The 25,547-nt window shown below is 45.4% G+C and overlaps 1 protein-coding gene across 2 annotated transcripts; it reads right to left on the reverse strand.

Annotated features, from left to right (window-relative positions):
- Positions 1–971: 971 nt before the first annotated feature.
- Positions 972–25,547, reverse strand: tncb (tenascin Cb). Of its 2 annotated transcripts, XM_068760842.1 has the most exons (22): positions 25,061–25,547; positions 22,003–23,223; positions 21,459–21,722; positions 20,238–20,353; positions 19,663–19,816; positions 19,025–19,294; positions 18,513–18,698; positions 17,517–17,606; positions 16,736–16,999; positions 14,961–15,236; positions 11,616–11,888; positions 10,374–10,496; positions 9,050–9,193; positions 8,205–8,324; positions 7,454–7,597; positions 7,155–7,285; positions 6,413–6,545; positions 4,735–4,886; positions 3,861–3,957; positions 2,451–2,612; positions 1,636–1,799; positions 972–1,082 (listed from the first exon to the last, which is right to left on the reverse strand). In XM_068760842.1, exons 1-22 carry the CDS (start codon positions 25,545–25,547, stop codon positions 972–974), a joined length of 5,082 nt encoding a protein of 1,693 aa, XP_068616943.1. The 2 variants fall into 2 exon arrangements, with proteins under 2 accessions (XP_068616943.1, XP_068616944.1); XM_068760843.1 differs by lacking the exon at positions 11,616–11,888.

Consider the following 25,547-nt stretch of genomic DNA (forward strand, 5'->3'; position numbering starts at 1 on the left):
CTTCCAGATGTAATTTATTCACTTTCCAGATGCTTCCAGATGTAATTTATTCACCTTCCAGATGCTTCCAGATGTGATTTATTCACCTTCCAGATGCCTCCAGATGTAATTTATTCACCTTCCAGATGCTTCCAGATGTAATTTATTCACCTTCCAGATGCTTCCAGATGTAATTTATTCACCTTCCAGATGTCTGATTCCAGAAATTCTCTCCTGGAGGTACCTGGATGACGTCTGTCCGGCCTTGTGGTGCATGCCTGTCTTCTTTTCCGTGTTGTTGAAAGTTTTATAACACAATACTGTGCATGATGCCATTACAAGTTCACATAATTACACATTGTGCCCCCCCCCCACACACACACAATCCCATAGACATATGTTCCTGTTAGAGAAAAAGGAAGGAACCTGGGGAGGACAGAGTGGCTGATAAACAAGCCAAGCAAAGACAAGAAAGTTAGACAGAAGTAACATATCTTTTTGTGCTTACACAGACATGTTCCCACCATGCGTGTTATTTCTGGGATAATCCACGATGATCTCTGTATGAATATTGTTTCATAAACAGCCTGTTCTTTCTGTAAATGTAACTTGGATTTGAAACAGGAAGTTGTACACATTGACCAAGCTGCACAAATCCTGCAACACACACAAAAAAAGAGTTTTTCTTTTTTGTGTTACTCTCTTTGGCGTGTGAGTAGAATCTGTGTTGAATCTGCTTGATTTCAGTCCAGTTCAGAACGAGCATGTTGACACAGGCAGCCTTTTTACATCCGAATGAGGGCAAGATGGAGTCGAGGCTACTCTGCGAGCAAATGATGGGAGGGTTGGTGTGGTGGCTTTGCAAGGAGGCAGCAGGGCTCCTGGTCGAGGCTTTGGTTTCTGCGTGGATGTAGGAGACGAGGTGGTCTGTGGGGAGTCCAGATGGGGCAGCAGTGACGTTGCTGTTGTTGCTTCTGATGCTGGCAGATCATTTATGACCGTTTCCTCCTCCCCTCCAGGTTTCTAAAATTGGTTGGCCTGATCTTCATCTCAGCAAATGCAATTGAGTGTTCATGGCCTTTCCAGTGGAACCAGTTCACCCCCTGGAGAAAAGATGGAAACATGAAGTTAGTCGCAATAGCAGTGGTTCAGTGGAGGGTCAAATAAAAATGTTAAAAAGACATTCTGAATTCTGACCGGTGCCAGCGTTTCCGGGCTAGAAGAGTTTACCCCCCCAGATGATTTAATGCTACCTGTAGCACAGGAAGTTATATCTGACCTCTCATTTGTTGGTTGATAACGAGGGTCAACACATGGAAAGACAAACGGACACATTCCACCTGTTCCTCAGGTGGATTTGAACCCACAACCAACTTTACTGTGACTCAGAGCGACCCGCAATTTATCAATCATAATTAAGTCAGCAAAACGGAAACTGTAAATATATGCAACTAAATCCAGATCCATAACCTTTATATTTATCCGATCTGTTAATCTATTATGCGTTTGCTATTTCCTTATTAAGCACAAATCAAATTAGCATCTTCATTCCACAATAAGGTCGAATGCGTTTCTAATGACTTCACACCCTGGTTGTGTGAGAGTGCAACCTCCGGGCGCTGAACGTTCTGACCGACGCCGAGGGCGTCGCCGTACCTTGCTGTGACTGTTGTCGCCGTATCGTCCCATCAGGTTGACACGGTGACAGTTCTTATACCAGAATGCTCCCTTGTAGGACAGGGCACAGTTTGTGACAGCGATGTCGTTGTCGTGGTCGTAGGTGGAGAACGGCCGGCCGTGGTGGTAGGTCATCGAGTCGCCTGCGAAGACGCACAACAGGGAAAGGGTCGGCGAAATATTCCACAGCTTGTGAATCGCCACAGGAAGTCACTGTGGATTCAAACTCCGGTATGCACTCCCACTGCAAAAGGGGGGGGGGGGGGGGGGGTTCTGGCTGGAGTGTTGTTGTTAGTGTCCAAACGATGCAGTTGTCATCTTCATATTTGCTCTTATATGTTGTATAAGCAGCAAATACACTCATGTGGGCGTGGCCAGCTGCCCTGCTGGGGCACCAGAACGCACGTGAACCCTTTACTAGCAAACACTAGACTGCTTCACAATTCATGAGTAATACGACATGAGCAGCTTGTACTTATCAAAGATGAAATACTTATTTCTTTATTGCTTTCGCCACCTACTTTGCATAAATGAAGACAGTATTTTGGGGGACTGGGGCTGAAGGAGTCGCCTGACATCAGTCACGTAACACACCTCATCCTACAGTCGCTAATAAGATCCACTTCTGCAGCAAATGTTCCGACAAAAATAACATAGTATATAGAAAATGACATCTTTTTCTTGAAAATATTTCAACATGTATTTGTTCAATACTATCTAATGGACGAGGCTAAGTGACCTGGATGTCAGGGAGTGCTGTGAGAGAACCGAAGCATGTTGTCGAACAGTTTTACCTGCCGTTCCGCCGTATCCTCCGACATGGACTTTGTAGCGCGTCCGTGGTTCAGAGACGGAGAACTTGTCATAGTGAGCATAAGCCGTTTCTCCCTTATCTCGTAAGTCCACTCGCAGCTCACACTGACCACCAGCTGTGATCTTGTGCAGGTTAGAAAGCCCTGAGTGAGACAATGAATGCACATTGTTCAGTTCAAATAATGAATCGATATAGAAAGCTTATGATCCTTTCATGAATGGATGCCGTGTTTTTCCTGGTCGAGTTGTTGATTGGAATACTTCCTGTATGAGTACAGATACAATTCATTTCATAATGAATCAAATCTGCTAATAGCTTAAAAGATGAATGGATTTCACTTCAGCATAAAGACTGCAGTTCTGTCGGGTTGCTTCCGGTCATAAATCCTTCCTTAGTTGAACAATGTGCAGAATGCTTTAAAGAACATTTGAAGAACTTCTATATGTTTTTGTTTCCCTGTTGGTATATAATTCCCAGTGGCTGTGGTGTCGGGAAAGCTTTATGCTCCTGGTCGGGCCTCCCATTGCAAACAGGTCCTAGTTGATGGTCAGACTAAGAGCAGTTCAAAGGCTCCTATGAACGAATCAGAAATAAGGACCGTGATGTCACGAACCCGGGTCCCCACCTTGGAACTGGTCGCTGGGCCTCTGCCCAAGAGGCTCCGTCGGTCTCAGACCTCCAGTGTCATAATAATGCGTTGGTTTTATACAGCACTTTTCTGACACACAAAGGCGCTTTAAATTGTGCATTCACTCCATACTTGGTGGTGGTGAACTACTATTGTAGCCTCAGCTGCCCTGGGGTAGATACAGCTGCCCTGGGGTAGATACAGCAGCCCTGAGGCAGATACAGCTGCCCTGAGGCAGATACAGCAGCCCTGAGGCAGATACAGCAGCCCTGGGGCAGATACAGCTGCCCTGAGGCAGATACAGCAGCCCTGAGGCAGATACAGCAGCCCTGGGGCAGATACAGCTGCCCTGAGGCAGATACAGCAGCCCTGAGGCAGATACAGCAGCCCTGGGGCAGATACAGCAGGGTAATACGGTAGAGGGTGGGTTGATGACAGGGCAGGGCGGGGTCATAAAGGTACAAATACACGGAAAATAAGAACACCTTCATGGAACGTCACACCTGCGATAAACGAGGGACGGCTTTGTATTTCATGCAACCTCTTGACCGTTCAGTTGTGTATCGTTTGTAGTCTGCTTTACTCTAACTATATTATATTCAAGTTTTTCTGCTCAACCAAGGAGCGGCCATATACTGGTATCAAGTGCTGAGGTGTCTGAATACGTCTATGAGTACAAGTACGAGTACACAAGCCAGTATTGTACCTGATACCTGACACCGATATTGGTAATGCTGTGATCTGATGTTTGCTAGAAATTACCGAGCCAGAATTCATCATTCATGTCACCGAACCCAGATGTGTAGTTCTTCCAGTTCCGGAAAAACTCCAGTTTACCACTCTGACGTCTCAGGAAAACCTGCAAGAGGAAAATATCATCAGACAAGAGTAATGCGGATTCCACATGACATTTTTATTTATGGTAATTCTGTGACATAATTTTATCCTGACATTTTGTTCATTGAGTTTGAGACAAAGAGCGGCAGGTTCCACTAGCTTTATTTAAACAGGTTTAAAGTCGAGTACTCTTAAACCCAGGATTTTAAATGGCAATCTAGTAGATGGTGCTTGTAGTAGTGAGTAAATTAAAATACAATATGGATTTACTAATCAGTTAATGTAACTTTGGATTCTCTGCAACATCATCAACATCATCTGGTTCACCATGACTTTAATTCTAATCTAGAGCTTTAAAATGTTTAATTACACACATCTGATCATTTGGTTTTTGCAGCCATCATTGAGATATCTGAGAGCCAACATGAGGCTCATTGCTTTTAATTCAGTAGCTGCTTGCCTATCCCTGAGCTAAATTTAGTATCTCCTCCTCTCTGCTTGTGTATCTGTACGTGTTTCTGACTCCCTTCGGTGCTGTGAACATCGCTTCTCACGTCCGCCACTGCTTTATGTTCTACAGTGTTCTCACGCTCTCCATTATCTCAGTGTAAGGTGGTGAGTTTAGGAAACATCCGCCTGCTGTGACTGAAAACAAGGCAGATGAATGCAACTAAAACATTTGAGTTATGTGCCGTAAAACCGAAAGAGGCTGAAAGTGCAGATCTGATGGAACCTGCAGAGGCGCTCATCTCGATTTGACTTTGATTATTCTGTTCCGCTCTGCTAACCGGGGACTTACAATCCACCCTCCCCCATCGGTGCTCATGTCGCAGTAGACCTGGAGTGGCTGGTTTTCATCTCCACTCAGGTAGATGGTGTACGGGCCTGAAGAGGTGTTTCCATTCAGCAGAGCCTGGGAGCAGTCCCTGGGGTGTCTGTACAGCACGCCAACTATCACACACACACACACACACACACGCACACACGCACGCACACACACAAAATAGATTGCATGAATCATTAAGAAACCTGCACCAATAGGAGGGATCGTGTGTCGGACTGCTTGCACACATGGCTGCAAATGCTGTTTCTGATTTTGAGAATTACACCAACACGGACATTTCACCACATCTCTGCTGGTGCTCCAGAAGATATTTAATCAGGATAATTATTGATTGATGCATATTGGGCACAAACTGTGGACATGTTTCCACTGCAGGGAACATTATTGAGTTATGAATGAGAAAAGTAATGTGGTATTAGATTTTTAAGTTTTATCTTGAGGCTTTTCCATGCACTGGCTTCTCCTGCCTTCCAGATGCTCCTCCTGCAATCAGCTCATTCCTGTCACCTGTGCTCACCTGCAGCTCATCTCTCATGGGCCCGGACTCAGCTCAGACGCCACACCCTCCCATTCCAGCACTCGAAATCCTCATCCTGATTCATGTGTACCTGCCCTGCCTGTATCGACGCTGTGTCGCTCAATGCTGCCACCTGCTGGATCTCGGAAATCATTACAAGCAACCCAATGACACTCAACTGACATACTGCTTTAATGACCTATAGTTAGTATAGGCTATAAAATAATAGAGCTGGCACATGGTTGCTCCTGAATCCGAGGTTCAACTCTTGGTCGACTCTTCCTCTCCGGCACCCTGGAATAGACCTTCCCCGGGCGGTTGGCAGCTCTTCCCCTCTCTTCACCCGAGAGTCCAAGATACGTGACCGGAGGTCCGATGAAACAACAACAAAGTCGATCATCGCCCTCCGGCCTCGGGTGTCCTGGTGCCACGTGCACTTATGGACATCCCTGTGCTCAAACAAGGTGTTCGTTATGAACAAACTGTGACTAGCACAGAAGTCCTTGATCCCAGTCTCCCCCCGTCTCTCTCCAGGTCTCACTGTGGGCATAGAAGTCACCCAGAAGAACAGTTGAGTCCCTAGTCGGATAACTGTCCAGCCCCCCTCCCAAAGACTCCAAGAAGGCCGGGTACTCTGCACTACTGTTGTGTCTGTAAGCCGAAATAATGAAACATAATTTTAATAAATCTCCCTTTTCAAAATGAATGAAATGAAGCTACACTTCCTCTGTGAGAAATTAGATGAGAAGGGAAAAAAGGAAGCGGATATTTCGATAGCAGGGTTAAACTTGAGGTGTAATTCGCTGAACGAACAGACACGGTGGGTTTCGCTGCTGGCGTTGAGGAAATCATTTCATTTGTGTCTTTAGTGGTGGACAGGTGGAAACTGTCTCAGGTGTGTTTTATATATATTAGCCATAAGATTTAATCATACGGGGAAGTAGAGCTCATCCACATGAATGTAAACCATTTCCTTTCACCTCTTATAGGCTCATAATGTTATGAATGAGACACATATAGTATTTGTATTAAAATACACTACTTAAAGCTACAGGGTGCTTTTGAGATATTTGAGATATATCAGACACACACAGCTGTAAATGCGAGTCTACTCACTAGTGGTGAAGACGGTAGTGATCACTCTGCTTCTCTTCGGACCAGCAATTGCCTGCAACTTGACTGAATACTCTGTGGAGGCGCTGAGCTGCTGCGTGTTGTATGAGACGGCAGTGCGACTCAGGACCACCTCCTGAAGGAAGAGAGCGTTTTCATCCAAGGTGGAACGATAGATTTAAAGGTCACACATTCTACCCTTTTCCCACAAGTTAACGCTCTGAGACACTTCTATGAAATATCTGTGACAGTCTTTGGTCAAAATAGCAAACAGATGCTGCAGGACAGCGTCCCTCATTTCTGTCTCAAGCAGATGCTGCAGGACAGCGTCCCTCATTTCTGTCTCAAACAGATGCTGCAGGACAGCGTCCCTCATTTCTGTCTCAAACAGATGCAGCAGGATAGCGTCCCTCATTTCTGTCTCAAACAGATGCTGCAGGACAGCGTCCCTCATTTCTGTCTCAAACCGCTCTGTCAGAAAAGCCTCTGAAAACGAAAACGAAACTATGTTCATTGCGTGCGCGAATGTGCACACACACATCTTGTGCACGTTCTAACAATGTGACGTAACATAAACGAGGATTTCTTCCAGACGCATTTCAGTAGGTGATTACAGAACTCCGCGGGATTGACTGGATGGTTTATTGAGCTGTTTGAAAGTGAGTGTTTCATAATATGGGACCTTTAATGTTGCCTCCTGCTGACCAGCGCTACCAGAATCCGTGGCTTTGTGATGTCTACTCACCCGGATGGTGCCGTCTGCAGATTCAAAGCTGAGGATGTACCCAGTGATGTCAGCACGAGGCGGCTTCCACGTCAGCATCCCGCTGTCTGTTTGGATATTACTTGTTGCCAAGTCATGAGGAGCGTCCACATCTAGAAACACAGCAGCAGGTTCAAGTATCGCAGTTTTTGCTCTTTGCCTCAGCTGTTTCAGATAAATGTGGAGTCATTTATGCTTTGGGTCATTTGTGATTCCGGCTGGACAGACGGACGGAGGATAATATAATGTAAACGGTTGAGTTTGTTGGAAGGAACCTTTACCAGTTGTAAACTCAGTTGTGGTGGCTGCGCTCTTGGCCAGGTCTCTCACAGCATAGACCTTCACGGTGTAGCGTGTTGCTGGAGTCAGAGAGCTCATCTTAAGCTCCACGGTGTTTCCCGACACGCGCTCCATCGCTGGAGACACTGGAAGGACACAAACGGCAAGCATTCATTCAACACGGCAGTGACGTCTGATGTCTGACTTGCTGAAGAAGACGATCTGCAGCAACAGAGGCCAGCTGATGACCCGTGGGTTATGACTAGAGTGCATGTCTTCTCCATACAAGCAGTTAGTGTGTGAACACCTCACAGGAGTGTAAATGCCCCAAAACGCCCCACTTTCACCAGACAGACGGCGCTGAAGGAGCGATGACAGATCCTCACACCTTAAAAAGAAGTCCAAGGGTATATTTTTGCGTTTGAATTTTGATCAGCTTAAAGGCTCATCGGGATCAATGACATGCAATCACTAGAACGACTGCTTCATTTGGAGAGCCATAAACATGAAGTCATGATTACATTGTGTATTTTACTTCATACTTATTCCAACATTTGGAATTCTGGAGAAAACAAAACGTGATCATTAGAAATCTCAGTTGATTCATTCAATTCACATATTTTTCCTGCATCAAGTCCGGTATCATCAGTGTTTTCGGCACCTCAATCATTATACAACCATTGATTATGGATGAGCTCGGCTGTGTAGTGTGTTGTGTGGTACGGTGCACATGCACATGCATCCGCTGGATACCTGAGTCTGCACTACAGCTGATGACGTAGCCGTCTACAGTCGCGACGGCGGGCTGCCAGAGGAGCAGAGCTTCAGTGTCTGTGATGTTGACTGCAGACAGACTGCGGGGCTTATCCAGAGCTGTAACACACAGACAAACAAGTTCGCTACTGGACTGATAACACTTCAGCACTGCCCAAGAAGGCGTAAAAGCGCCTTTACTTTCTCCGGGAGCTCAGAAAAGTCCCCCCCCCCCCCCCATCTTCCACACCTGCCTCACCCGCAGAGCCCCCAGCGTTGCTAATGGCCCCTCTCACCTCTTACTCCCCCACTTCAGTCTCTTGCCGTCACAAAACAAAGTTCACAGTTCCAAAGCCTCTGGGCCAGGTCCTACAGCCCACCCCCTCCCATTACCCATGAACTCTACCTCAGCGCTGGTTTGCAAAAATAGGAGATCGCTTTCCTTTTAGAAAGAGAGAGAGAGAGAGAGATGGGTTTTAAATTTCCCCTGTATTCATTCATTTATCTTTTTTTACCGCCTTTGTCCGTTACCGGGTGGCGGGTCGAGCCTGTCCCAGCAGTCAACGGGCGAGAGGCGGGGCACACCCTGGACAAGCCGCCAGTTCATCGCAGGACCACACACAGACGGACAACTAAGTGTAACCAATTCTCCTAATTTACATGTATGTGGTGTCAGAGAGAACCGGCGCAGATAACATGCTAACTCCTCACAGTAAGGTTCGGATTCGAACCTTTGACCTTCTCTCTGTGAGGCAACAGCGCCACATCAGCTCGTCAGAGTTGATCAGGCCTTTGTCTTACATGCGATCCTGCTGAACATTGAGTTCTATATTATGCCGTCTTACCCGTGGTGACGCTGTCAGATCCGGGCTCACTCTCCCTTTGACCCTTGATGGCGATGACGGCGACCTCGTAGACGGTGCCAGGGGTCAAGTGTGGCAGCACAGTTTGTGACTCCGAGCCATCGACTGTCAATGTCTGAGCAGTACCTGGAGTCAAACAGCGATAAACTTCAGAAATTAAACCCACTAGTTGTTTCGATCAGTAGTTCTCAAACTGGTCCTTGTAGAAGTTCCCGGGGGGGGGGGGGGGACATTGTTTACACCCTGTTAAATGTTAATCGAGTCACTTTTCATTGACGAGGTTCTTCTCAAGAAGATGTGACTCTATTCCTCAATAACTTGACATGGCAGTGTTTTCTTTGTTCTTGGGATCTTTCCTGATTCTTTGGATTCTTGGTCATCAGTGAATTTTGTTGTCTGTATTTGGCTAAGCTATTCCTGTTTCTTTCACAGATGCGACGTTTGCATTGTAACTAGTTTTGCAGGGTCGAGGTGTAGTTGTGTCTGCGCTACAGACGGGGCGATGCATCTCCTTGTCCAGCAGCGATCACTACCTGACCCTTCCTTTTCCCTTCTTTCTGCTGCACTGCTGAACCTTTTCTACTGCTTTGGATTCAGGAAGGAAATGACTGAAAAACACCTTCAACACACTAATTGGCCGCTTTAAATATTTGGTAATGAGCACTGGATTGTACTGCAGACACTGGGGTCACTGCAGTCCTCTCCCAATGTCCTGCCACTGACCAGAAACTCCAACCGTGGCGTTTTCTTTAATTGCCTTTCACCTGCACAATGCAATTATGATGGCGATAAACATGAACTTTTTCTGAGGCCAATAAGAAGGCAGCTTAGCTACGGAGCTCTGTGCAACAGTGTCCATCTATCCATCCGTCTTCTAACCGCTTATCCGGGGCCGGGTCACGGGGGCAGCGGCCTAAGCAGGGAAGCCCAGACTTCCCTCTCCCTGGCCACTTCTTCCAGCTCTTCCGGGGGGGCGGGGGGTTCCGAGGCGTTCCCAGGCCAGCCGAGAGACATAGTCTTATGCAGCTAACCCTTTGTCGTTGTGTCCTTAGGCAAGACACTTAACCCACATTGCCCGGGCGCGTGCACACGCCGCGACCAGCAGCAGCTCAAACTGCTGTAAGCCAAATTTCCCTCCACGGGACAGATTAATAAAGTATTGTATTGTATTGTACAACCTTAGTGGTGAACCAAGGAGACTAATATACTTACAATTACAATTTTAAGCAGGCAGGAATGTTGTTGAGGCTGAAACCATCAGAGCTCCAAGTTTTTGCCTGACCTGAATTTGTAATAAAATACTTACCTCCATGAGCAGGCACATAAGTGACCCTGTAGCTGTCCACGCGGGCTCTCGGTACCGACCAGTGGACAGTGGTAGACGTGTCGGTGACATCAGAGAATCGGATACCCTTGGGTGACCCCAGAGCTGTCACAAAAAACAGACAGGTAAAATAAGTTATATTCACTATGTGAACTTCCTTCTTAGACTAATGAGCCACTGGAAATCAATAAATGCAGTAGAGTCGATGTACATTTGTGAGTCAGACAAGACAAACGTGTAGCCGGGGCTGATTTACTCTTGAAAGCACGAGGCAGACATACAAAGGAGGCGCCGAAGAGGCTCCGCCTCTTACAGAACGCTCCCCAGCGGAACAGAGAGCTGTGCAACAGAGCTGAGGAGATTGCCCCGTTACCGTGCCAAGACAAAAGTGAATCATGCACCAAGAGGAAAACCTCACCCCCACGGAGGACCTGGGGAAACCGCCAGCTCCGTGTGACACAGATCACTGACCCGAGCCCTCCCCACCGCCACGACGAATGAACCATGACGTTTGGGACGACCACCGGATGAAAGGTGTAGAATAATGAGCTGTGGGGCGGGGGGTGAGGTCATATTTGAGAGATTCTTTTAATGAAAATGTGTTTTTATAAAGATAATTTAAAACAAATCTTGAATCACATTTCCTCAATAGCGATTTTCAGAATTCCTAGTTTATGAATAAACATCCTCCTGCGTCCTGTTTGCTGGATCAACATGTCTACAGATGTTTAGTGTCTAAATGTAAAGAGCGCGTTCAATTCATCAGGGAAAGGTTGATATTTATCCCCTTATCTATCGATCCTTGCTCTTTGTACAAATTCAAGAAAGATCCTCCCACAAGTTATTGGGTCATTTTCCAACTAAATGTAAAATTGCCACTAAATGATCAATCAGTCGTTGGGGAGAGGTTGAGCGCCTTGGAGATAAACTATACAGAGTATCGGGATCACAATGAGAAACGCTCGCACAGACTGACACAAGCTACACAAAGCAACCAGAACTAGACATCATCCCAGGAATGTGTCCTCTACAAACATTGTGTCTCATTAGAAAACAGCACGATTTGTCAGACAAAACAAATGTTAGCACAGGAAACCGTGTTTTCATGCTGTCACCAGAAAATAAATATTCATGTGAAGGACACATCATTCCACACTGACGACGCTGACAAGGCCAGACTTTCAGGTCACAGCTCCCAATCCAAGTATCGCCTGGCCGTGTTACCTGTCCTCACCACCTCCAGGACAGACTTGGAGCGTCGCCCCAAAACGAGACCGAAGATTTCAATTGTGTACTTGCTATCTTCTGTGAGATCTCTGATGGCTGCACTTCGCTCTTCACCAAGCAGCACCAGCTCTGTCGGGTGGCTGAGGCTTTCAGACTGGCTGGTCATGATCACAAATGTGTCAAAGGCGTCCTCTTCAGCCGTCCAGGCCAGCCTAAGGCTCTCGGGGGTCACGTCGGAGATTAGGAGAGTCTGGACCTCTGGTTCAGCCTCTGATTGAAAGGGGAGAGTCAATTTTCCTCATCTGAGGGAAGACTGCGTTCACACTTGAGGGACATGGAATGACAGAGAGGATGAGTCTTCGTGCACATGCCAGAAGTGGTTGCAGGAAAGCACGGTTTGCAGACTAGAAAGAAAAGAGTTTTTTGCAGCAGGTGTTGCACAAAGAAGAAGGAACATTATTTTCAGGATTAGTTAACTCGATCTAGCAAAATCACTGCGGCTGGTAAAATGCACTGATTGAAATTAACTGCCAGGAGAGTGCATTGATCTGATGTAAGGTAGCTACTGTGTGTAGTTATTAAAGTATTATACAATGTTCACTGCATTAATATACTTATACTAGCGTATAAGCCGACAGAAGTGAAGTACAGAACATTCATGGACACAACACAGTGTCCCAGTGGCTTTATTGGAACCTGACAGGGTCGACAAGTCGCATTTGGACCCCAAAAAAATCCACGACATAACTCAACCAGCAGCAAATCTGTGGTCTGAGCAGATAAAGAAGCATATATCACTACTTAGTAAGCCCTCACTTAAAAACATCCTGGATCTGTCACTCCACATATGTAATATATATTAGGTATCACGAAACAAGCATAAAGTCCTACTCTTGTTGGCATAACAAATAATCCACCATCACAAAGCTACTTTTCACTGAAATGGTCCCCCAGAGCAGAACAGTGCAGCCCCGCAATGCAGAGCCTCAGTATAACGCAGAAGCTGCCGTCCGCCCGGTCATCTCCAACAGCTGATGGTGGGTTTGAGATGACATGAAGCTCAAATGCATCGTAAATTTAAAGCCAGAGGGGGAAAAAAAACATTCTTTATCCACCTGGTGAATCTGCTGAAGCTAATTAGCAGGATAAACTTCTGCTTGCTACACAGATGGAACCAGACGGACCTTTTGGAGCAGCCTTGATTTTTTAAAAAAAAGCGCATTTAAGTGGTCTCAGAAAGCCGAAATAAAGCCCATCAGTGATGCTGGTTAAAGCACGACACCGAAGGTGAGGGTCTCAGTGGTCCTTGAACTAGTCTGAAACTCTGTTCTTATTGTGAAGAGAGACCCATTGAGATATTTGTTGTGACAAGAGGCAGTGGAGATGAGAAGCGGAGCAGGAAGATCCAAGGGAGCTGTCACTCTTCATTAGTCGCCAGGCAGATTTAGCTGGGCAAAGGAGGAGAGGGGGGGGTCACATCCATCAGCCAATGTGTGCGACCGATTTCACCCTCCCACCAGCACCACGTCAGTCCCATATTCTTCTATACACCCCCCATGACCTGAGCTAATGCAATTCCTACTCACGAAAGGCAGCCTGCTATTGGAGGTACCAGCGCCAGACGCGACCAAAATAAGTTCTGCCTGAAACTAAAAGAGAGTCGCTTCACGCCTGTGTTGGATGCTCTCCACCAGTCTAAGTGGCTCCGCCATCTGTGTTGGATGAAAGGCCTCTCCAAGAACAAATGCTTCTTCACTCCCTTTTAAGAGGGGCCTTATTTTCCTTTCTTAGGTAGACTACTGATGAGCGCTATGGATGAGACGTTTCAATTTGTCATTCAAATGTCATTGTTTTGAGTAAAATTCAAATTGTGGAGATGGTTTCTCCAGCTATTAGCATGGAGACAATGGGCAATGTTGAGCGCATGCCATATTCGGCGTGGCCCCAGAAACCCCTGGCACTCAAGCCCCAGAGCCCCACAGGGGCAATCGCCTGAGAATGCAGACCAGTGCAGGCCCGGAGAAACTGGACATGCATACAGAATAGAGGCCTCACACAAAGCGGCAAAAGTGCCTGAGGGTTTGTTTTTCCTCCTCTGTCAGTGCCTCCATCTTTCTTCCACTAGGCCAGGGATCTCAAACTCGCATTAAGGATAATGCGGCCTGCGAGTTTTGTATGATTTTTTGTGCTTTTTTATTCAATGAATGAATATCTCAAGAATGTCTTTTGAGTTTTCGATTGTTAAAACAGCTGTGTAAGAGTGTAATATATATAAAAAATTCTCAACGCCACTTTTTTTTGTGGAATACCTGATGTGGCCCAACCTCACCCAGACTTTGCCTCCTGCGGCCCCCCCCAGGGAATTTGAGATTGAGACCCCTGCCCTAGGCTGATCCTCATCAGTGAAATGCTCCATGATAATAACAGTAGATAATGACATTAAAATGTCAATTTCCATTTTCGATTTCAGCGATTATTATTTTAACTGTCTTTTCTGGGCCACGTGATGGTGAAGTTGTTAGATGTAAAAGTTACAGTTTTCATTGTATTGTTGTTTTGGCTGTCCTATTTATGTGCTTAAAGTAAGTAAACACAAACAGTGTGCATCATCTCATATCCAGGATGCCCAGGTTTATTGAGGGGGGGCTCAGCACCTTAATCGAACAAGTTGTTTCTAAAATGTCTGGATGAATAAATGAACATGCTTCCAGTTGCTAGAGACCAGTCTCTGAAATCACTATGTTTGACTTTTGGCTTTTTTATATAGATGGATTTACTCTTCTAAAGTGGATTGTAAAAAATGAAGTGATGTAAAATGTTGTTTGGTCATCTGTGCCGTTTCATAGCAAGCGGTGGAAATTGCACTATTTAAAAGTGAAAGCCTGACTGAAAATAATAGAAATCTGAAAAACGTTGAATCAAGTGGCTTTTTTTTTTTTTACTTAACTTCAATAGTGTGTGGTTCGTCAATAATGCAGTATAAGTGTAGTGGTGTCAACAGAGGAGGAAAAGTATTTGATAAATAAATTATTAATGACCCTATTCCCATTTTGAACGTCTCTCTACAGTGAACAGATGACAGGTGGGTAATTCATTCATCTCCTTGTGTTAAATATACTGTGTCTGTTTCCCCCATTCTCATTGAGCTGGACCCCAGCAGACACTGGATCAACCGGGAAAGGGTGTCAATAACAGGTACGAACAGACTCAACAGGCCAAACAGAGCGATAGAGTGCAAATGCATAGTGAAAAGACAAGCAGCATGTTCACCGATTATTGTGAAAGCAGAAGAAAGGCAGGATTAAAAAAGAAAGAGCGGTCCCAGTTGTGATGCATTGATACCTGTGATGGTGTCAGCAAAGACCGGATCTAAGAGGCCCCCTTTGTACAGGCCATACAGACGGGCTGTATACCAGGTGGTGGGGGAGAGGCCAGAGATGACAATGCTTCGAGCCTCACTGGAAGTCGTCTGGTTTTGCCACTCTGCACCGATCTCCTCATTGCTAACCTCGATCAAAAAGGCCTGGAACACTCCGTCCTCAGCAGACCAGGACAGGAGGAAGCTGTCCCACGACACGTCGCTGATAGTTACGTTCGTCACCACAGGCGTCGCCTCCTCTGAATGACAAATACATTGTCATTGTATTGTCACGACATTGTTATTACACTGTCATACGTTGTCATTACACTGTCTCTACATGTGTCTCTACAAATCAGCAAATTACTCACAGGACCGGGACATCCAGAGCAAAATCCAAAAGTAAGACGGTAACCATATATATATTTTTTCCCTTTACTGGAACTCAACTGAGTAAACTGGATCCAAACCCACAACACGCAAAAACAACAACAACACATTGATGCACAATCTCTGAGCTATTTAGATCACGATGGCAAGAATATACACAATAAAACAAACAAGACAGACAGAAAGACAAATATATATATATATATATTCTTTATTTTAAAAGCGCGGGATTGATTCTTTTCTGTTAAGTTTAATGCAAACCCCCAATCTCCATCAAAGCCAACGCCCACTTTCCTCAGACCCCTCCTGTAAAGTGTTCGGTGACTTGCGTTTGTCCTGTGCGTCTACAAATGATAACGCCTGCAGATCGGCTCCGCTGGGGATTAGAGGTCAGATTATTTTGAGACAATGTTTTTACAGGAGTCCCAGCATGTGGTCTTTTATCTGACAGTCCAACAGTTCATTGTGGTCAAACTGCACAAAAGCAAAGGGGAGTGGGGCTCACGACAACAATTAGCACATGAATGAACCTGGTGGAGGGCGCACATATGTCCAAATCCCTGCCCTCACACACCCAAACGCACGCATGTGCACACACACTCATGCACTTGGACACAAACAAAAGCCTCGTGCTGTACGCTAGAAAAACTGTGTATCTATCTTTCAAATCGTCCCATTGAACAACCAGGTCAGACGTATTTCTGAATGGACTCGAGCCAGACTTAGGCACAGAATTGAAATACCTTGAAGTTGCTCTAGATCCAACACTTTAAAAATCATGTAAAAAAAAAAAAAGTGGTCAAATTTAATCTTCAAAATATCCAATATATTTGAAATAATCTAATATTCAGTGCTGCCAAAATGTACTTTTACTCCATGATCATTTCTCACATTGATTATTTGACTGTTTGACCACTTGGTCTTTTTCTTTCCCCAACAGGATGGATGGATGGATGGACCCCCCCCCCAATGTGCCCGCCATGAAACCGGTCCGTCGCAGGAAAAAGGTTGGGGACCGCTGTGGCATGCATTCTTCTAGACCCCCTACAAAAATATTTTTGACGATGTTCACACCTGCTGCTGTTCTTGTGAAGGGATGTACAAAGATACAAGGTGTCAAGGCATTGGGTGGGGGGGGTGGGGGGTGAATAACCTCTGAAACTATGGATGAGCTGATATTGTACAGATAGCGAGCGGCATGTGGGATTTGGAATAAATGGCAACATGATCATTCTAATCTCAAAGCCATTTCCTGTGTCTACTGGTGTCTTCTTTGTAGGCACGATTCAAACAAAGAACTACGTCATTGTTGGAAAGCAAAGCATCAGCAGAACGAGGACGTCAGCGGTGTGTTTCTTGCCGTGCTGACCTGTTGGGGCTGAGATGGTGGCAGGTCCGCTGGTCCTGGTTCCCCTCTCAGCGCTGATGTTGATGGTGTAAAGCATGCCAGGTGTGAGGCCCCTAAGGACGTGAGACTCCGAGCTACCTCGGACCACTTCCTCGGTCCTGTGGCCATCAGCAGATATATAAACCAGTTTAAAGGAGTCCAGTTTGGCCAGGGGGCGTTTCCACTCCAACGTCAGGGTGGTCTCTGTCACCTCCGCAACAGTCAGGTCTTTGGGCGCATCCAGGGCTAATTGGAGAGGAGAGACATTTTTTATATGGCTTTCTCTTTCGTGTCTAGAATGCCAATTCATTTGCAACAATTTGACATGAATAAAATATTAAATTTATGAAATTGTTGGATGTCGTATGCACAAACATATATATTTTTTAACAAATAAAAAAGTGGTCAGATCGCTAGATTGGGACATGATGGCAGCAGACTTTCATATTGTATAGCTGACGATAAGGGGCTGTCTGCTGTCTGACTTTGGTTCAAGTAGCTGCTGGGCTTGAATATCTCTGATGGTTTTATTATGTATGTATGACAGTTTCCTATTTGTAATGCCATCAGGGTCTTGCCTCATACCTGGAGGGGGGGGGGGGTCTAGATTAGAGCAGCTAAGTGAGGTGACATTATTACCCGGCCCCTAACAATGCTGTCCATGGCTGACATCACACAAGCAGAATATAAATACTTTGTAGAAGTGTAAAACTCCACATGTAAAACAATGTGGTTAATTAATCTGCAAATGGCAGCATCTCACCCGTCACGGCATTGGTGGTTGCTGGAAGGCTCTCGCGCTCATCTTTGACGGCGGTCACACCCATCCCATACTCTGTGCCAGGTCTCAAGCCTGGAAATAAATAAAAGTGAGTGTCTCGTGTGTGGAGACAACTCTCGATGACAATACGGCAGAAGAGAGGAATGTTGAACTCAGTGCACTATTTGCATTGGTGAGGCTTCCTGAGGACAAAGAATTGAGCCAGATGAGAACGGTTACTTGTGTCATGGAAGCTTTGCTTTTGCATCTCATTGACGCTGCTGCTGGTTTCTCAGACAGCGGGCCTTTGCAGACAGGCACATAATGTGTGGAACCGAGGCCCCCCCCCCCATTTTAGGCCGAATTTCAGCTCAACTGTTTAACATTTGAGCCCAAGAAGTAAAACTATTACCACCTCATGCTGTATAAATGCTCACTCACAAACGCAAGTTAAAGGTCAAGTAAAGGTCAAATGTAATGCATTTTGTTTTTAGCTATTACTGCTGCATCACACACCAGCAGCAACATAATGTCAAAAATGCAGATGTTGCATACCTGTTTGGAATGTCCCACCTGGTTTTACCTCTTCCCTGCCTACAGCGCTAATGCTTTTGGCTATTTTATTTTTTTACAAACTCTGCATCCTGGTCCTCCTTTTCTCATGTTTCCTGCTACTTTGTTTACTCAAATGTGAATGAATGAAAATGCTAATTTGAACGATATGTGATCTGGAACATAGTAATGTACTTACTACTTGCTCCTTTGCGTGAATAAAAGGCAGTAAATTAGTATGCAAATGTGTACAGTTGAAGTCATTCGCAAGCCAGGATGGAGCAAAGGCTTGCCTTCGGCTTTTAATTACTTTAAGCACCAGTGAAAATGGACCCTCAGCTTATATTATTCCCACGTCTTTGTTTGTAACTTGCACATTGTAAAGTTATATTCACCCAAATTAAGGTCTTGTGTGCATGTGTGTGTGTGTTTCTGGGGATCCAGTACCATTGATCTTGGCCCGGGTACTATCCTTTGGCCCTGGGTTGAAGAGCAGCTCTCCGTGCTCGCCTCCCGACAGAGGCCCGTACTTGATGCGGTAGTTGTCAACCTCAGCTTGGCTGTTCCTCCACTCGAGAGTGATACTCTCATCGGTCAGTTCCACAGTCTGCAGGTCTCTGGGTGCATCCAGGTCTGCAAGACAACCATGATCTTTAATTGGCTATAAGCTTGCCTTCAGAGAAAACTAACAGCCTCTAATGTAGGACCAGACCTTAAACAGAAGCCAAGACTGACATTTGGGGATTTCCCTCATTATTCTATGCTCTGAAAGACATTTTCCCTCCAGATATCAGCAAATTATCCCAACATATAGGCTTAATGAAAATATTTGTGTCCCAGGCCCTCGCAGCTCGACAGATAAAACCTCTCAACGCTTTGTTCTGGCAAGAAGGTTACAAGATTTGATGCAAAACATTCACAAAGGTCAGGAAAAAAACCATCAAATTTTCCAGTTGAACCTGTGAGGAAAGATTCAAAGACAGGGATGCTGGTCCGTTCTCCCCTGTGCGCCGTCAGAGACACCTCGTACTGAGTGTCCGGGGAGAGGCCGCCCAGGTGGTGCTGGGAGTCGGTCGCAGAAAGTTCCACCACGCTGCGATCAGCCGGCCTGGAGCTGGGCCCGTAGGAGACGCTGAGCCGATCCACCTCAGCCACAGGTTGGAACCAGGTCACCAGTGCTGTGGTGTCCGTTACATCACGTATGTCCACATGGGTGGGGGCATCGATTCCTGGAGAAGCATGGAATGGATTAGGATGGATTAAGGTTAGAGATTACAATTGCAGTGCACTGATACACACTGCTATCTACTTCTTATTACGTTCAGCAGTGTTTACATGTACCCATGTCTACGCTTTAGGCCAACGTTGCCACGTTGTAGGCCACAATGCCGTTAAGTGAGGAGCACCTTTATACCCAAATAGCACGATTCTCATCTAACTGATCACGTTTTACAACAGCATTCACACAGTTGTGGCATTCCATACAACGTGCCACCTGATCATTAGAAGTCGTAACCATTCACAGAGTTTGGGGCTCAGTACATCTCAAGGTGCAGGTCGCACCAACCTTGTGACAGTGTGGATATTCAGGACTCACTTGTGACCACGTTCTTGAACGCAGGTGGTCCACGCTTGTTGTTCTTCACCACCTCTAATTTGACCTCGTACTCCTGGCCAGGGCCCAGGCCCGACTGCTCAAAGCTCGTCTCTGGACGACCGAGGGCATTAAGAATCTCCCCATCCTCCTCTTTCTGCAAACACAGAACACTATCAGTCATACATGGCTTCAAAGTCTGCAATTGAAGCAGAATATGTGGAATAATAGGGGGAAACTGCCAGATGGATTAGGGTTAAGGTTTTTTTAGTGTATAAAAAACAGCGCTCTGATTGCCAATCAAAATGAAAATGAAATTTTAAAATGAACACTGACCCAAATAGCACATTTTGGCTGTGCTTGGTGGTCATTGTTGCAATCAGGAAAGTTTTTAACATCTGTTATTGAATTCTAGTGATTTTCCACGCAATGCTCATCCTGATCTCCATGTGTGAATTATTGAATTTGAAGTAGGTAGTCTGCAGTGCTTTCTTTAAGGTACAACATTTGTATAACAAAAGGATGTGCTAAGCTGCATGGTTCAACCACATTCTGAAATACAACACAAAATCACTCACTGTGTTTCTGAATACCAGATTCCAGCCATCAAAGGGAATGTCCAATGGGTCCCAATGCACCTCCACCGAGGTTTCCCTTACTGACTTGAACTTGAGGCCATCAGGCTCGGGCAGGTCTGGGTGATATAGAGCAAAACTGACTACAATTAAGTCAAAATTTCAATTAAAAAAATCCTTTGTTTTCAATTAAAAATTTTCATGTAGTATTATGTTTCAGTTATGGTGAAGAGTTCAATAAATAAAAAGTGGACAATAAGGTGAAATCAAGAAATGCAAGCAAATATCATGTTGGTGTTTGAAAAGGCTTCTGTGTCCTCTAGCTCATTTAGCATTCAAATGTTTCTCCACCGGGAATATTTGGAGACCCATACGCAAATTAAATTAAATTGTATTATAATTTAACCTCATTAATTTCACCTGTTCCATGTAATGCTACATGTAAAAGGCCAAATCCTTTCTAGTACCGGTAATAACGTTTACATGTCATTTATATATATAGTTCACACAAACTCTCCATCCATCTGTTGTTGGCCCCGCCCCCCTCTGGCAAATTTTAGATCCCATTATGGCCCGCGAGCAAAAAAGTTTGCCCACCCCTGCTCTAAACGGTCACACAGTGCTGATTACATCTCGGTATGTCAACCCAACCCAACCTAGGTATGAGCGAATGTCTAGACGTAGTAGCGGCTAAGCAGTCTATTACCTCTATGAAGAACAGACAAAAAGTCTGTGGCAATTTAAAACGCTGAAAGATATAATTCAGTATAAGAAAAACAGTCACTGCAGCAAAGTACAGAAAGGAGTGCTGGCACGGACCTTCTGACTGTTTACAGGCATTCATTCATCAGAATGTCTGTCATTGGGGCAAGGGTCTGACAGTAATACAAAATATGTATTCCATCCACTGAGTGCATAAACGTCCCAGATACATGAAAGCGGAATGCAGACTGTTTGTGGGACAGTGAGCACAGGACTCCTGCATGAGTCACCTGCCACATGTGGTTTGAGCATCTGGCAGAAGTCCCTCAGATGAAAACCTATAGTATATTTCTCAATGGGGGACCAATAGGGAGGGGGGGTTGTTAAAAATAATGCTTTAAAATAATAATTTAATTAACTGAGTAATTGGAAATATTTTATTTACATTTTGACTATGGCTATATGTACTCAAAACTTATATACTATATTTTGCTCTCTCTTTCACATAGAGGGTGAACATACATGTAGCCACCCTAGCACTGACAGGAACGCTCCTCTTGTTGTTGAGCACAGCGTAGACGTTGATCAAGTACTCCACGCCAGGCTCCAGCTCCGGGATAGTGGCCATCTTTTGGTCCCCAGGAACATGCATGTTCAGCTCTAGACCTCCAGGGCCAGTGGGCACGTATGTGATCAGGTACTCCTTTACACGCATCTCATTCACCCAGGACAGATCCACTGTCTCTGGGGTGACCTCTACGATTGTTAGGTCCTTGGGTGGAGAGACTGTGGAGAGATACTGAACAATTATTATTGGCAATGGGGTTTTTCAAAATGTCACTGAGTGCTGTACAGTAAATACTACGGGACAGGAAAATATGTGAGTTGGATAACGGATTTCTTAGATGTTTTGTTATGACAGATGACATTTTGAAGGAAGAAATCATGACAAGGATTTCAATTCTGCAATTTCAAACTAACTCTCTGGATTCAAACGTGTCACTAAACAGAGGTCAGTCAATAAAGAAAAGTCTGATAAACCTTTTTATGCCTGCTCATATCTTACCTTCTGAGCAATCCGGCCCAATGAATCCATGGTCACAAACACACTCTCCATTCTCGCAGTATCCCTGGTTTTGGCAGTCACCTGGACAGGTGAGTATGGAGCAGTCCAATCCAGTGAAGCCCTCATAACATACACAGTTGCCATCAACGCAGTAACCTCTATCAAGGCAGTTCTTGGGACATGTTATCTCACTGCAGTCCTCACCAGAGAAACCCTTATGACAGACACATTGTCCATTTACACAATGACCACGGTCCAGGCAGTCATTGGGGCAGGTCAGCTCGCCACAATCTTTCCCCTTGAAGCCATCAAAGCACATACACTTGCCGTCCAAGCATTCGCCTCGTCCCATGCAGTTTTTGGGACAGGCTTTGATGCTGCAATCCTCTCCAGTGTAGCCTTTGTCACAACTGCACTGTCCGTTAACGCAGCGGCCATGGTCCTGGCAGTTGTTAGGGCAGGAGACTTCGCTACAGTCTTCCCCTTGATAGCCTACTTCACACACACATTCCCCATTAATACACTGTCCGCTGTTGCTGCAGTTGTCAGGGCATGAGAGGATAGAACAATCCTCACCCTCAAATCCTGGATCACAGATACATTTCCCATTGAAACAATGGCCTCTCTCGTTGCAGTTCTCAGGACAAGTGAGCTTTGAGCAGTCTTCCCCACTGTAGTCTGGCTGGCACATGCAATGGCCATTAACACACAAACCACGGTTGTTGCAGTCTCCAGGACATGTGAGCTCACCACAGTCTTCTCCGATGTAGCCCTCTTCACACTCACAGGTACCATTGACGCAATGTCCCCGATCGTAGCAGTCTTTTGGACAGATGAGTTCTGAGCAGTCAAAGCCTGTCCACGGCTCCTCGCAAACGCAGTCTTCATCCACACAGTGCCCACGGCCAAGGCAGTTGTTGAGGCAGATGTTCTGGTTGCAGTCCTCACCGATGAAGCCCTCTTCACACAGGCAGGATCCATCAACACAATGGCCATTGTCGCCACAGTCCAGCAGGCAGAGCTCAATGCCACAGTCATCCCCGACAAAGCCCTCAAAGCACTCACATCTGCCATCCGTACAACGACCCTGGTCCTGGCAGTTGTTTGGGCACTCGGGTTCGGTACAGTTGGGACCCTTCCATCCGGGTTCACATACACAGCTGCAGGTGTCGGTACTCCAGTTTCCACGGCCACTACAGTAGGGCTTTGTGTACACTTCACCTGGAGCAAAGCAAGAAAACAACGGTCAGAAACCTTGACACTTGGTTGTACTTTAGTTTAAGGTGGGATTTGATGACAAATTGAAAATGACCATGACACCAATGGATATTCTAATTTTATGAGAACAGCTTTGTGCACATATCACGTCAACAGAACATCCAGAGACTTTTATCATTGATGTTTGTATTTGTCCAGTGTGACGACACACAATGGCATACCATTTGCTATTTTATTTTATTTATTTATTTGGTTTACACTCCAAAAAGCTTTTTAATAAGGTCAGATGATTTATTTGTTATGTGTTCTCAGACCAAGATGTTAATGTCTGGGGACCTGTCTGCCACGCAAAGATTGTAAAAGCCTCAAATTCTGCTTGCTTTTACAATTAGAGTTCCAGTTATGGCCACTTACCAAAGACTTAGGACTCTGAAAAATGTGAGATGTGAGGTCCTTCCATGAAAAACCGAAAACCCTATGCACGGCACAAATTTATTTAGAGATATAGATATAGATTTGAATGAACTCTTTCAATGTCATTGATGTATATGTAAGCCAAAACATTCACAGCCAACCCTGACATTTAATTCTGCCTCTCTTCAATGACCAATAACTGTCACAGCTTGAGGCGGGCCTGGGTTTTTTTCCACACTAACTTCTCCTGTTCCAGATCCTTCCCCTGTAATCAGCTCATTCCTGTCACCTGTATTTCTGCCATCACCTGCAACTCACCCCTCATCAGTCCTGACACTACTTCGGCCCTGCTCCTACCACGCCCATCTGCCAGATTGTTTAGTGATGACTCCTACTCTCCCGCATTCCAGGCTGACCTCCAGTGTTTCGACCCTGCGTGATCCTTGGATTCTGCTTCTTTGGATCTGTCTGACAGTCAGTTCTGATTACCTGGTTTGTGAACTGCCTCATGGATTTGTTTGCTGTTTTGGACTGAATACCTGGCTTCAGATTATAAAGCTCAATTATTGGATTTGCCCTCTACTGCCGTGCATTTGGGTTCTTACGTGCCTTGGCCTGTGACAATAACTTCAGAACGAAAAATGGTAGGAACACATTTAATCTTTCATTTTGTAGGTTTGGTATTTGCACAGTTGTAGTACAAAATGAGGGAAAACTGGGGCACTTGGCTTATAGCTGTGATGTGTTGTATCATTCATGACGCACTGACAGCGCTGGCTGCAGACGTGCAGGTGTTTGCTGCAACTGCTACAAGACATCTGGCTGTTAAATATCTTGCAATCATCAGCCTGAGATCTTGGACTAGTCTAACATAATTGTGTATTTTTTTGGCCAACATTGCATTAAGTACAGCTTTTAAATGTCGGGGGTTTTATTTTGAAAAACGCAGCCAGTCTTGCTGTCTTACTTTAGATTATATTTCACGTAGGTATCTTCCCACGTTTAATTCAAATTGCATATCGGTGTTTACATTTATTTTGTTATAGCAATCAAAGAAACAGACAAACCAAAAGTGCTCCATACCGTGTCATCATGATCTCATTGTGTAGCCACTATGCAAGGACAATAAAGGCTTTCTATTTCTAGTTCTATCATGATCTCAAATGACAAGAATGACAAGAAAACTAATTAATTTTATGTGAATAGCTAACCAGTAGATAATTTGGTTGATGAAAGTTTTATCGTGCTGAGTTCCATACACAACCCTAGAACATGTTTAAATCCTGCTCCTTTATTTGAAATCAATATTGATGACCTTTCTGCAGTGAAGATTATAGAAGTAGATTTCCCTTTGACAGACACACACTGACACTACGACCCATTAACTACCTTGGATCAGCATATACAATGACGTGCTTTGACCCACCTGTGACCTGGGCTCCACAGCAGCCCACCTCAGTGCTGCACTGCTCTCTGAGACGAGACAACTCCGACTCCAGCATCTCCAGTCGATTCAGAATATGCTTCATGTCTGGAAGCTGGTTACCACAGCGACACGCCTGCTTGGGGATACTGATGCGGTGCGTGAAAATGATCTGGTTGTCTCTGTCCTCGGTGTGTTCCGTCTGCTCGATGTGCTGCAGGTCTGGCAGGGCGCTCTGCTGTTTGAATTCGGTGCCTCCGGGCACGTCGACATCGACGGAGCAAAGGGATGAGGAGGGGACGTTTATGTTGTAGACGTGATTGAACACTACCGGCTGGTCGGGGTGGGGCAGGGTGAAGTTCTCCTGGGTTTTCTTGGGCATCAATGCCTCTCTGCGGTGGCGGATTATCTTCTTGACCAGACCAGCCGTTGAAAACTCAAGGAGCAGAACCAATGTCAGGCAACCTAAGAGGAAAACGTTCAGCCCCAT

The sequence above is a fragment of the Brachionichthys hirsutus genome, chromosome 4, assembly GCF_040956055.1.
Source record: "Brachionichthys hirsutus isolate HB-005 chromosome 4, CSIRO-AGI_Bhir_v1, whole genome shotgun sequence".
In the NCBI taxonomy this organism is placed as follows: domain Eukaryota; kingdom Metazoa; phylum Chordata; class Actinopteri; order Lophiiformes; family Brachionichthyidae; genus Brachionichthys; species Brachionichthys hirsutus.